This window comes from Tamandua tetradactyla, chromosome 14 (assembly GCF_023851605.1).
Source record: "Tamandua tetradactyla isolate mTamTet1 chromosome 14, mTamTet1.pri, whole genome shotgun sequence".
NCBI classification, from domain to species: Eukaryota; Metazoa; Chordata; class Mammalia; order Pilosa; family Myrmecophagidae; genus Tamandua; species Tamandua tetradactyla.
In genome coordinates this window covers 76,524,655-76,538,203 of record NC_135340.1, presented here as the reverse complement: position 1 = coordinate 76,538,203, position 13,549 = coordinate 76,524,655, and the positions used below count along the sequence as shown (strand labels likewise).

The following is a 13,549-nucleotide window of genomic DNA, read 5'->3' as shown; positions in this document are numbered from 1 at the left end:
TTTGTTTAGAAATATGGATATATGAAAACTTATTAGCAGTTATGTTATGTTTGCTACTTGGCTGTATACCATATCTCCTGAGCCACAAAATAATTTGTCAGGCCTTCAAGATCCTAAGGAAACACTCTAATTTAATGGAGTAATTATTTTTTTTCTTCCTAAAGAATTATATTATTGGTACCTGACAGAGTTGTGTGCTTAGCTCCTATTATAGATAATAGGAATTTATATAAAATATCCTTGGTGACTTGATGGCAGAATAAACCTTTCCCACCAGATTCAAAAGAAGTATGCAGATATCCACCTGCAGGACATGGGCACTAAAGCAAATATGAGAAAGGATGTCCTGTTTTCATAAGACCTTGACCAGTTCTATGAACTGAGTGAAGGACCTATTAAATTTAAAAACTCATTTAATACCGATCTTAAACTTTTTCACCTATTTTCCCCAAGATCTATTGGCATTGTTAAAAGTCAAAGCATATCAAATATCTAACTAAGGATGTAGTTAGCCTTATTAAATATTGGTTAGAATTGTTCTGTAATATTACTGAATTTGTAAGATCTTTAGCAAAGATTTTTGAGCAATTTATAAATATAGAGCAAATGTTTCTGTTTACTGCACTTTTTCTAATTTGAAGGTGATAAATTCTCAAGCCAGGACTTTTGGCTTCCATGCACTGCACATTTACCACAATTCTAGACATTTTCCATTTTTATGGAAGATTTGCTGTTACCTTAATTATAAATGCAATCATACGTGGTTAGTAAGAGCTAATGCCAATAGTTAACCTTTTAAAGTGAACTGGCAACCGTTTAGGGAGAAATCTCTTTTAATACAAATTGCATCATTCTTTACTGCTTCCCTTAGATTGAAACCTTTTTTTTTTTTAAAGCACCATTTAGCATACTAAGTTTCCTGAAAAGAGATTATATCTCTTTGCATCTGCACAATGGCCAGCACATGTCAGCATTTGATAAATGTTAAATGACAACAAGTGTGCCCCAATTAAACTTTTTTCCTGGGTTGTTTTGGTAAATTTATAATGTATGCCAAGCCTTATGGTTAACATTTTCTTCTACAACCAAGTATAAAAGCCACATTTAAAAAGACCACATGAAATACTGACTCTAATTGTGTGTAGGTCTTGAGGATTAAGCACACAAATTTCACAAAACTCTGTGAGTAACAAACTCAGCCTTCTGTAAATATACATCCAAGTTTGGAAACAGTAATACTGTACCTATAAATATATGCTGTCTGTTTTGTGTACAGTATGTAAAAAAACTCCTTTCCTTCCACACTAAAAATGCAAGCCATTTACGGGAATCCTAAAAATAGTATTGTATTAAAACTTTGCTAATGATCTTTATTAGAGGATCATCCAACTTTTCACTTACATTGGGTTTTCTTTTCAATTCACTCTTACAGTAGTCTGCTTATTTCCAGCTCTGTTATTTTACTGAGTCCTAAATTAAAAAAAAAATATTTTGGTTCATTTTGTAAATACAAGCTGTAAAAAGAAAAAGAGATTTAATGTTGTCTTTTAAATACTCCAATTTTCATTCTAATATGAATGTTGTTATATTGTACTTAGAAACTGTACCTTTAATATTACATTACCTTTATTAAAAGTGCATTGAACACATCAATTTTAGATGTGCTTTATGTACTGTTATCCTATAATAAAACTTCAGCTTCTAATGGAACACTTGCCTTGTTTCCCTTCTTTTTCTTAGTTACAGAGTTACATTGTGCATAGTTTTCTATAGCACTCTTCCAGATTAGCATCTTGGCTCCAGGGAATGCTAGGAGAACCTGGCTCACTCAAAGCGTGGTCCTTAAACAGTGGCATCAGCATCACCTGGGACCTTGTCAGAAATGCAGAATCCCAGTGAGACACACCAAATCAGAGTCTATATATAGTTTTCACAAGATCCCCCTAGTGATTGAGATGCACAAGATCCCCCTAGTGATTGAGATGCACATTAAAATTTGAAAAGCACTGGTCTGTAGTATAGTACTTTTTAAAAAAACCTTACTTTTCATTTTACAGGGAAAAAAAATGTCTGTGAGGTTAAAGCTATCCTTTAAATCAGAGATGGCAAAGAAAAGTATTTTTAACTTGAAAGATAAAGTCAACTGAATGGAAGCAGCTGCCTGAAATGCAGAATTGAGGATTCTGAGGCTGCTTCCTGTCTCGATGGAAAAGGGTGCTCTGACTGATCAATGATGTCTGCCCTGAGTGTAGGAGGGAGAAATCCTAAATGCACAGTATATTTGTCACCTTTGCTTTATACGTCATTAAAATGGAATGTCAGAAATTCCAAAGACTAAAAACCTGACTTTACCTGAGCTGTCAGTGCCCAATTCCAGCCCACCCCTTCTCTCAATTACAGTACTTGGGATGAACTGATAAATTTAACATCACTAAGTATCACACTGTTTTAACGGTACAAAACTTCGTAAGTTATTTTTTAGGTAACCTTCAAAGACATTCAAGTTAACGTAGGATATTCTGAAGTCAGAATAAAGGAAATGAGTTGGTATATTCCTCCACATACATACTGCAGTACCTGTGCGTCCCCTGCACACAGGGAGAACTCAATGAATATTTGAATTGATCCCCAAAACTGTGCATGCACCAAAACAGCTCCTAATCCTGTTTTTACTGCCAACTATCTGGGGCAAGGAAAAATGAGAGATTATGCATGCAAAATCTTCATAGACTGTCAAGTTCTACATAGTTATATTCTCCATTTCCCACTGTCTCTGGAAATTGAAATCAATGGAAAACGATGGAGTTCAAAGTAAGTAATCCAGCACCTCTGGACCTTTGCCCAACCTATGCCTGAACTCCTCCCTAAAAATAGTGTTTTACACTTACTTCTCCATCTTGGATTAGCTTGCTCAGCTTAAATGTAGAAGAAGGACTCACAGTTCTGTTTATAATGACTTCAAGGGAAAATTCAAAAGGAGAGCAAGTGTCAGGTTATTACTGAACTAGAAGTATCAGAGAAGAAAACAAAAGCAATAACCACAGACAAATCAGTAAGACCCGACCACAAGAAGGTCTTGGTTGCTACTGTTGCTACTAAATTTTGTTTCATGGGGCACAATTAAGCAATTGAGCCCCTGAAAATTAGACTCCCACTTCTAACATGGAGCAGAGGGGAACCACTAGTGTGCGGAGACGTGGCTCGGCTCGGCTCCTTGGCTTCCCTCTTTGAACAAGAAACTGACAATGGGGCCATGGCCCAAGAGAAGGCATTAATGTCACATAAATGGCCAGAGAAAGGAAGAATAAAAAAGATGTCTCCATGCTTAAGGAGTTTCAGAAACATGGGGGCAGGGGAGGGGATTTTTGTCAGGACACCTCTCCTGGACTCCAGAAGAGTCATATTGAATGGCTGCCCCATACCACTTCTGCCTCTCTCCCAATTTTTAAGGCAAGCCTAGATTCCCAGTAGTGGCAGAAGCCTCTTCTAGGAGATTAATAAGCACTCTGTCCTTTCGCTGTACCACCAGTTAGGAGCTGGGGAAAATCCTACCTCTGGTATAGGAGTAAAGAGGTAAGAAACTAGTCTTTCTACATTTAATTTGGTTCTGGCTCTTTCCCCATAGGAGGAGAAACATTGACTCCAGTAAAATGTAGTCACCTTTCAGCAATCCATTTGTTGTTTATCCACTTAGTGGACTGGACTTGTTATGTACTATTTTAAATTCCAGGATGATTTCCTCTCTGTGGGGACAGCTGCCTCATCTGTCAATGGCTCTGTGCTATCATTCTCTCTCTACCTCCATAATGAAATATGGATTACATTCTAAAGACAAAAATAAACAAATTTTAAATTTTCCTGCTTGGGATTATCTCTGCTATCATTAACCTCTCCCTGTGGAAGACGTAGGCCGGTATTCAGCTCAACAGTTACTTCTGGGTCTTTTTCAGACCATGGACCATGTAATATAGGACCCAACAGAATTTTTTTTTAGAAAGCGTTATCTTTTGCATATAAAAATTTGAACAGAACATCCATTCTGTTCTGCCACAGCATTTCCTGGGCCAAATCGTTTTGCTGGTTTTTCAGGACTAATGATGATTCCCTCCCCCTTGAAACACCACTTGTTGTGGAAAAGCTTGATTCGAACAAACTGCTATTAGCAACAATAATTTTCCCAATATTTCGGAAATCAATTACTAGACTGAAACCTCTTTGCTAGAGAGCTTCTTCTGGATTCTCATTTTGAAAATACCTGGGTGAAGTAGTTATCAAGCTATACACTCTAAAGCCAAGATCACCTCAAATCAAGCAAAGGAAGCTTGTTGGCTGAGAGTTGGGAAAATGACAGTCCTTATAAAAGAAAATAGATGATCTTGCACATCTGTCTCGTATTTTGGTCTACAAAAAAGAAATACACATCTATTAACAACTACAATAACTTCACTTAGCCAGACGCTTGCTAAAGTTTTAAGAGCTCTTTTTGAAATTTTAGTCAGATGAAACATTTTATAAACTCAACACATTTAAAATAATGTAAATTATTTTAAAATTAAATGGGCTTATTCAATTTCTGGGTGTGTTTCTTAATTTAGCAGAAATGGGAACCCTAACCCTTCTTCTGCTTCAAAATCCACAATATAAAATGATACAATTACTTTGGAAAACAGTTTAACAGTATCCTAAAAAGTTAAACATGTATTACCATACCACCCAGCAATTCCACTCCTAAGGTTCTAAAATAAAAACATATCTGCGCAAAGACTTATACACAAACGTTCATAGCAGCATGATTCATAACAGCTAAAAATGGAAACAATCTAAATGTCCACTCACTGAATAACATTCATTTGGATAGCCAATTTATATTATCAAAATGGAATACTATTCAGAAACAAAAAGGAGTGACGGACTTACTGATACATGCTACCACACAAATGATCCTTAAAAATATTATGCTAAGAGAAATAAGCCAGTCACAAAAGACCACATGTTGTATGGTTTCATTTATATGAGGTGCTCAGAAAAGGCAAATCCATAGAGTCAGAAAGTAAATTAGTGGTTGCCTGGGGCAGGGGTTGGGAATGGGGACTGACTATAAAAGGACACAAAGGATCTTTCAAGGTAACAGAAATGTCTAAAACTTGATAGTGTTGATGGTGGCAAACTCTGCGCATTTACTAAAAATCAGTAAACTTAAAAAGGGTGAACTTTATGATATGTTTAATATACCTCAATAAAGCTGTTTGAAACACACACAGGCACAGTGGTTCCCCGTCACCCAAAGAATAAAGTACAAATTCTTTAGCATGGTATGAAAACACATCTTGGCCCTTCTCTCCCTTTCCAGGCAAAGGCCTCCATCTCCCCCAAACAACACAGTAGCCTTTCCCCCTTCCCCAGAAGGGGTGGAGATGCTTTACACTGTGCTTTTCGCATGTGCTTTCCTTTAGCTTGAAAATTCACACCCCCCTCTAAGCCCAATAAACTACTACTGATCCTTCAAGAAACAATTTCAATTACTTTTTCTCTCTGAAGTGATTTCTAAATTATTCTCGTGTTCACGTAGAACTTATATATGTGTGCATATTTATACCATTTTTTATTTGTATTACAATCACTGCTTTACAAAGCCATCTTCACTGTTCCGTTGATTAATTTTTTTCAGCAGAAAAAGTCTATACTAGAGTTCCACTTGTTGAACACTGATTCCTTGTCATGTACTTTTTACATACGCCTAGTTCTCACAACAATCTTGTAAGTGAGATGTTACTGTCTGCATTATTCAGATGAGAAAGCTGTGATTCAAAGACAAGATGCAACATGCCTAGTATCACACTGCTAAGAAGCAGGAACACTAAGATACAAACCTACATCTGCTGGACTCCAAAAGCCAGTGCTCTTTTCACCTAAAGTTTTTTGGTTTACAAGGTAGGGTATCAAAGACGAAAGGATGCTATACTTAATATACTGTAATAGCAAAAGTTCTGAGAACTGAATCTTAACACCAATTTTTCTCTCTTATTATGTGATGCTGGAAAAGTCGCTTGACAATCTGGCCCTCAGTTTCCTCATCAGAAAAAGGAGAGGATTGAACTAGATAATCTCCAAGTTCCTTCTGCCTCTAAAAATTCTGATTCTTTGTGCTATCTTGCAACTACCCAAACGCAGATACACGGGACCAGAGCATACAGTTTGATGATAATCTGGAATCTCAACACAGGGCATGTTTGATGATGCTACCATACACCACTATGACTGGTACATTGCAGCAGCATGAGTTTTAAAACAATTACAGCAGTTATTAAAGACTAGGACAGGAATTCCCAACTCTCCCTGACTGCATGCTTTGTAAGATAACACTCCACACCTGAATTTCTACATTGGCGTTAACTGTTCATCCCTGTTCCTACCACACAGCTCACCTGATAACAAATGCTACCTCACAGCGCCAGACATTGCACCAGTTGATTTGCAAACATATGTAAGCATGCAAGCATTGTCTCCTAACCAGCCTCCTGCCTCCAATCCATTAAATTGCCAGGTAAACTTTCTTGTAGCAGCTTTTACCAAGTCATCACTCCTCTGCTTATAAGTTTCCCCACCCACCCCATTTCTCAAGCGTTCTGTAGCCTTCGTAATAAAATCAAAACTCCTCTACCGTGGTCTGCAATCAACCTGTTTTTCCAAACCTTTTTTCTTCACTGCCCCTCAAACATCTTGCATTTCGGCTTAAATGAGCTACTGAAAGGTATCTGTATTCAAGGGAGATTTTTAACAACATTTAGTAATTCCAGAAATCATTCCAAAATTTAGAACATGTTTTTTTTTGATGGCACACAAACGAGATTCTGTTTAGGCAATGGGTTCAAGCAGTTCCCCGTGCTGGTCTTTCTGTCCAGAATGCCCTCGTCCCGCATCGCACATACCCAACTTCTTCAAATCAGCTGACAAATCAAGCGCCCAATGCGGTAAACCCTTGCCAGGAGCTAGGCCCCGCCCTCTCCGTCGCGGCGACGTCATCACGCAGGGCCGAGGCGGCGTGTCTACGTCCTTTAAAGGAGGCCTTTCCCCGGCCCCGCGCACCCATGTGAGGAGCGGGATGAAGTGTTGGGGCTTTGGCCTCGGCCGGAGGTACGGCTGACGAGAGGTGGGCGGAAAGGCTGTGTTGTAGCTGACACGCAGACGGGAGGCCGCACCGGCGCGGCGCTCGTGCGGGACGGGAGGAGGGAACATGGCGGCCCCCTCTGAGCGCCCCCTGCCCGCTCTGGCGCCGTCTCCTTCCCCCGCTATGCTAGCGCCTTTATCTCATCTCCCTTCTTGGGCCTTTCTCTCAGCCGTTCCCTTCGCCTTTCGTCCCCCTTCTCTCAGCCGTTTCCTTTGCCTTCATCATCTCCCTCGTCCTCAGCCCCACGCTCGGTGGAGTTTGAGAGGGGGATTGAGGGAGAACTGGTCAGCTGCGTGGTGTGCCCGGAGAATGTTACATGTGACGGCTAGTTTCTCGTATACCGCTTTATCACTTCACCCCGGGAAAATACTTAACAGGGAGTTGTCAAACCAGATTCACAGTACTAATCATGCCATAAGTGACCCTGTGAAATGTCGCGTAACTTACCTGCAGTTCAGCCTCTTTCAAATGTGACGCCGTCTTCGAAAGGCCCCGCCAGGTCTGAGATTCTTGATCTTCAGGGAGCATTTGTCCTGCATTACCTAACAGAATCTGCCCGTATCGGCGTGTGATTGGGAAACCGGAAGCTTGATTTATATTGGTAGTAAGGGAGAGTGGGGGGACAGCTGAGTTAGAATTTACAGCTCCATGCCATCAAGTGAACTCGTATGCAAACTGTGATGCTTCAGCTCCTATTTCCTTGTTTCAGCGAGTGTCTTAAGAATGTCACTCTTAGCCATAAATGAAATGGAGAACTCAGTCTACATTATCATTTCTGCTCTGGTACAAAGAACTTTGGGGACATTCATTTGTTCGCTGTATTCTGTGTCGGGTGCCGAATCATTTGGGGGTAGGAGTTGAGGAGAGTATCTTCCTCACCTGAGTTAACAGCACCTGGCCAAGCCAATCACCTGCTTTTGTTTTTGTCTTTTTGTTTTTCCTTGGGTGAGCGTAGATTCTGGAGGGACTTCTCCTCTTGTCTCAGCTGGAGCCTAAACTGCCAGGCAGCATTTTTGTGAGGAGAATATTAGGAATGAGCTCCAAGATGGCCTCGGGTGAACCAAGACTGAACTGGTAAGTTGCGTCTGTTTGTTATTCTCTTGAAGAGGATTGAAGGGGGTGCTGGTGGTTGGAGTCGGAAAGAGAGGGATTTGGGCCTGAAGAAATTTGAAAGACATAGACAGTTCAGGGCCTCAGAATTTACCCTGTTCTCATCTTCACATACTGAGCACTTTTGAGTTATAGTTGATTGCACTTCCACTCCTAATGTGACCAATAGTAAGCTCTCAGATTGTTATTAGGTCTCATTCCATCATATATTTATTGTTGGTCTCAGCAAGGGAGAGATGCTGGAATTTTCTTGTGTCCAAGAGCCTTGCCTATTTCCATACAAGTAATAAAAGGACTCTTTTTAAAAATAAACAAGCTTTTTGTTGTTGTTGTTTTTGTATCAGAGTCTGTATCAGTTAATAATGTAAATCTGTATACTTTATTTTAGGAGCGTATGAGAACTTTGCAAATAGAAGATCTATTTAAATAATGTATTGGTTTTGTAGAGGTCTAATTAATGCATATGTCATTTTAAAGCAATTCAACATTCATTTATTGCGCACCACTTCAACCAAGAGGGATATAAGACTCATAAGAGGTTACAAAGATGATTAAAATAGTACCTATCTCAAAGAAGATTAAATCAGTACTTGCTCAATATGTATTTGTTTGTTGCACACAATATTCCCATCCCCAAGGAGCTCACAGTCTCTGCAGCCTATGACTTGCTTTGTGTATATGCGAAAACCTTAAAATTTAATGAGACATCACAGATACAGCACCGTGACAAGGTAATAAAAACTCTTCACTAGTACATAGCAAATAAATTCTAATTTTTACAATTAATATCTTATTGTTTTTTCAGATAAATACTTTAAGTACAGTATGAAATGAGTATGAAGCAAATATGCTAGAGTTTTTGCATACTAGTTGGGTTTTGAAATGGGCCAGCCAGAAATTGCCATTTGAGTAGATCGTTCTGTTGTCTATTGTAGGTTTCAAGAAATGTGAACGTTTGCATTCCTTGCCATTACTATAAAGTTTGTGTTCCGAGACAGTGCAGATTCTCTGATATACCACTGACATTGTGAAGCCAAATGTAGTTTAAGGCTTACACAGATGTGGAAATCTTAGGACTCCTTTCCCACAGACTCTTGCAACTCTTTGTCCTTCCAAAGAATGGTTCTCAGTGTTAGAATTTTTTAATTCCTTCATTCAGCAAACATTTATTGGATGTTAACTATATGGAAAGCATTGACTAAGGGTTATAATATGTTAGTCTCTTTATCACCTTAGGGTGGTTTTAGCAAAGGTACATTATTCCATTTGCCAAGTTAATGGAAATAGGTAGAATATTCAGTCTTTGTAGAGTCTTTTGGCCTGGCACAATAATGCATGGAACAAAAATAAGTTGGGGAGCATTTTCCTTCAGAAATCAAACATTTTAATGTTAAGCCTTAAAGCCTGAGGTGAACCCTGCTCCTTCGTTGTCCTTTTCACTTCATTGTCCTCTTCTTTTCTTTTTTTTTGGTGCATGGTCAGGGAATCAAACCCGGGTCTCCCGCATGAAAAGCGGGCATTCTAACCACTAAACTATCCATGCACCCTGTTCATTATACTTTTACCTTCGAGTGTTCTGGCATTTTTTAAAATTGGGCACTAAAAGAAAAGCAAGGTCAAACGAGAATTTCAGAATGGGCCTGGGCTAGAAACTATCCAAAAGGTAAAACATCCAGGTTCAAGATCTGGTACGTGAAATTAAAATTATTAAAATGTGATTGTCCAGGAAAGGGGGTGGGTGGAAGGTAAGTGGTTATAAATTACAATTGTACTGTTACGTTTCTTAGTCTGGCATGAAATGTTGAATTATCCAATGCAAATAAATTACTTTGTTTCACAGGGATGTTTCCCCCCAAAATGGCCTTAAGACATTTTTCTCTCGAGAAAATTATAACAATCATTCCATGGCTCCAAGTTTAAAAGAACTATGTATTTTATCTAACAGGTAATAAACTTATTTATCTGGTTTTTTATTTACATGTTTGATTATTTTTCTGGTAACTATTTATACATGCACATATGTATGTATGCAGTAGTAAATATTCAAGCAATAGAAATGTAAAAAATAAGAAACAGAAGTACATAGTACCACATTGGTATATATACTTTCAGACCTTTCTCCCTATGTGAAGTACTATATATATCTATACTTACATATTACCACTTTAAAACAAAAATGGGATCATACAATAAAACACTTTGGCAGTTTGTGATTTTATTTAAAAGAATATTTTGTCTATCCTTCCTTGTCCTTCTTCATTAGTTCGTCATTTAAAAGGATATTTTATTTATCTTTCCTTGTCTCTCTGTATTAGTTCAAGCTGTTTAGTGGTTGCATATTACTTCATTATATACATGTATTTTTAATTCATTTACCCAGTCCTCCATTGCTGAATATTGGTGTTCTTCTTTTTTTAAATAATTATAAACAAACTTCGGGTAATTATTTCTACAAGATAAATTCATGGGAATAGAATTATTTGGCCTGATGGTATATACATTTTATATTTTAATAGATATTTCCAAATTGCCAAAGGTTTCTATTAGGTAATAATATAACTTTTCACTGCTTACCTGTCTGTAAGCAGCTCTTCTTTCCTTTTTTAATTGCCTGTTTATAATCTATTATGGATAAATCTTAAAATCAAGTAATCAGGTTTACGAGAACAGTGTGCAAATATGCTAAATGAGGAATTACAGAGTTCCCTTAGGGGAGTTCAACATTTACTTTCATGCATTCTCTTCTCCTTTTATGATGGAGGAAGCATTTATTTCTTCTTTCACAGCCCGCACCTGCTTGTGAATGAGAATCCATCTTTTCTTGCCTTCTCAGAATCCTTAACTGTCAAGTATCATTCCATCTTCCTCCTGTGTCTTTGTTCTCCCTTCTCTCCCATTTCTAATCATCTTGATTAATATATAAACATACTCAAGATTTTTTGTCTTAAATAAATCTGTGGACTCCATATTCCCTTTCTTTCTTACCTCTCCTGCTGTTCAGCCCTAGTTCTATAGAGACTTGTATGTGCTAGCTATACTTCAAGTTACTGCAAATCTCATTGCACTTGCCTTTCACTGAACACCCCACTCTAATCCAACTTCTGTCCTCAGTACTCTATTAAAACTGCTTCTCTCAGTATCATCAGTGAACTCGTGGTTGTTGAGACATTTTAGTCCATCAGATGAATAGCTAAGTTCACGTAAGAAAATAAGCAGAAGTTTTATTACACAGACATTTTCAAGACTAATTTTTTTAACTGATCAACTTGAAGGTAGAAATTGAGTTGGATCTTGTTAATGCCTAAGAACAGTGTTTCCCAGCTTCTCAATAAAAATGATGAAAAGGAGTATCCACATACTCTGTTTCAGTGGGAATGATATTTCCAGTAAGAATATATGAGTTCCTGCTATAGAAAAGAGCTTCACAATCAATGAATACACGATCCATCCCTTGGGAGTCACAAGTTGCTGGAGAACCTCAGCCACTGGATAGTGAGAGAGATTTCTTTGATTTCATCCAGTGGAAATCCCAAGGACCCAAGGATCAAAGCAAATGAGACGTAACCTCCCAAGTGCAGCCCAATAGGAGTCTTAATTTATTTCTTAATCTTTGTTCTGTAAGGCTCTTTTATATTTTTAAATAAAGCTTTAGCTTGCATTAAAGCCTATAAAATCTTTTGTAATACTATCAAAAAATAAATGTTTGCATAACTATAATGTAGAATCACTGTTTACTCAGCTCAGTACAATGCCTCTGGAAATCCTCAGTGGGAGGCATTTTTTTTCCTAATGCCAGCTACAGAAGGGTAAGATGATACTGAGGACACCTTATAAATTTGCACCTATGGACTTTTTTTTTAAAATTACTTCTGTTCAATTTGTACCACTCTTGGGGATAATAATTTCATAAAATTTCCACTCTTAACCAAATAAAGAATCACTTTTGTTTATTTGAGTAAAAAGTTACTCACCAATCTTAGTGTCCTGGGATTTAGTGAACATATTTGTCTTAACATTTTTTTTAACTGCCACCATTTAATGAACATTTATGTCAGATTTTATCTTTCAAAGCTAAAAATCTATTATTAATCTTCAGCTTGCCACTGCTTCTTAATTCTTTTAGTGGCTCTTTTTCAGTTCACAGGCTTCCTTGAGACAAAACTTTATAAGAGAGGACATTTCGCTGGCAGTTGGGTATACTTAACTCCTAAAATCTTTTTTTCTTGGAATATGCTTATTTTACTTTAGATTTCAGTATAGCAGAAAATAATGTATTGGTATTTGTTTATTTGCCTTTTAGTATAGAAAAGAATAAAGAGACATGACAATTATTGTATTTCCAGTCTTTTTCCTAACCTTAAGTTTTTAAGTTTTTTTTTTTTTTACAGTAAGAAGTAGATTTTCAGACAGTATTAATTTGCAACTGTTTTCTTGATGGAAAAAAATAACGGAAAGAGGGCAGGCAACGGTGGTGGCTTAGGCAGAGTTCTTGCCTGCTATGCTGGAGACCCGGATTTGTTTCCTGGTGCCTGCCCATGCAAAAATAAATAAATAAACAGGAAGAATATAACATTTTTATACTTAAATTTGTATTTTTTTGTTTGTATTCTCTAACATTTTGGGAAAATACTGATAGCTTTAATTATACTGCTTTCATAAATGTGTGGTTTTTATTCCATACCAGAGAAAAGCTTTTTACTCTTGAATTACAGGATGATAAGCTTTCCTTTTACTTTCTGTACCTCATAAATGTTTGTAAAATGAATGGACAGATTAAATAGTGTTTTTACATATGAATAATGTTAAGAAATTAATATGGTACTGCATTTCCGTGAAGCACCTAAAAGAAATATCTTCATGTAGAATATTTGGAAAGTAAACCTAAGAATAAAGGAGAAAATTGAAATATCCTGTGAGCCGTGCATATTGAATAATCACTGTAAACATTTAACTATACGTTCCTAATTTGCCTTTTTAAAATTGAAATTTCTAGTGTCAGTGATTTATAACAGAATTTTAGACCAGCAAGAGGAAAAGTAGCTTACAATAGAAAATTATGAAATTCTAACGGGTTTAAAATAGAAAAGTAGATAAGACTCAGAAGCCATAGGTAGATTTTAGATGGAGGGTAGAAACATAATTTCTGAGCTCTGCTTTTAAAGAATCTGCTCAAACCAGTAGATTTAAAGTATAAGAAACTAAGTTTTGAATTCTATCCTTTTTTCATAGAAACTTTAAGTAAGAAAGGAGAATAGATAGTTGACAAAATGA

General features: G+C 37.3%; 1 protein-coding gene across 6 annotated transcripts in view; it reads left to right on the top strand.

Annotated features, from left to right (window-relative positions):
• Positions 1-7,001: 7,001 nt before the first annotated feature.
• ICE2 (interactor of little elongation complex ELL subunit 2) overlaps positions 7,002-13,549 on the top strand; it is a 98,550-nt gene continuing 92,002 nt past the window's right edge. For 3 of the 6 annotated variants that reach the window (XM_077128077.1, XM_077128081.1, XM_077128082.1), the window contains exons 1-3: positions 7,002-7,134; positions 8,124-8,242; positions 10,119-10,223. In XM_077128077.1, the coding sequence (XP_076984192.1) occupies positions 8,202-8,242; positions 10,119-10,223 (146 nt within the window). In that variant the 5' untranslated portion in view covers positions 7,002-7,134; positions 8,124-8,201. Of the gene's footprint in view, positions 7,151-8,123; positions 8,243-8,916; positions 9,010-10,118; positions 10,224-13,549 lie in introns of those variants that run through there. The other 3 variants (XM_077128078.1, XM_077128079.1, XM_077128080.1) reach the window with 3 other exon arrangements.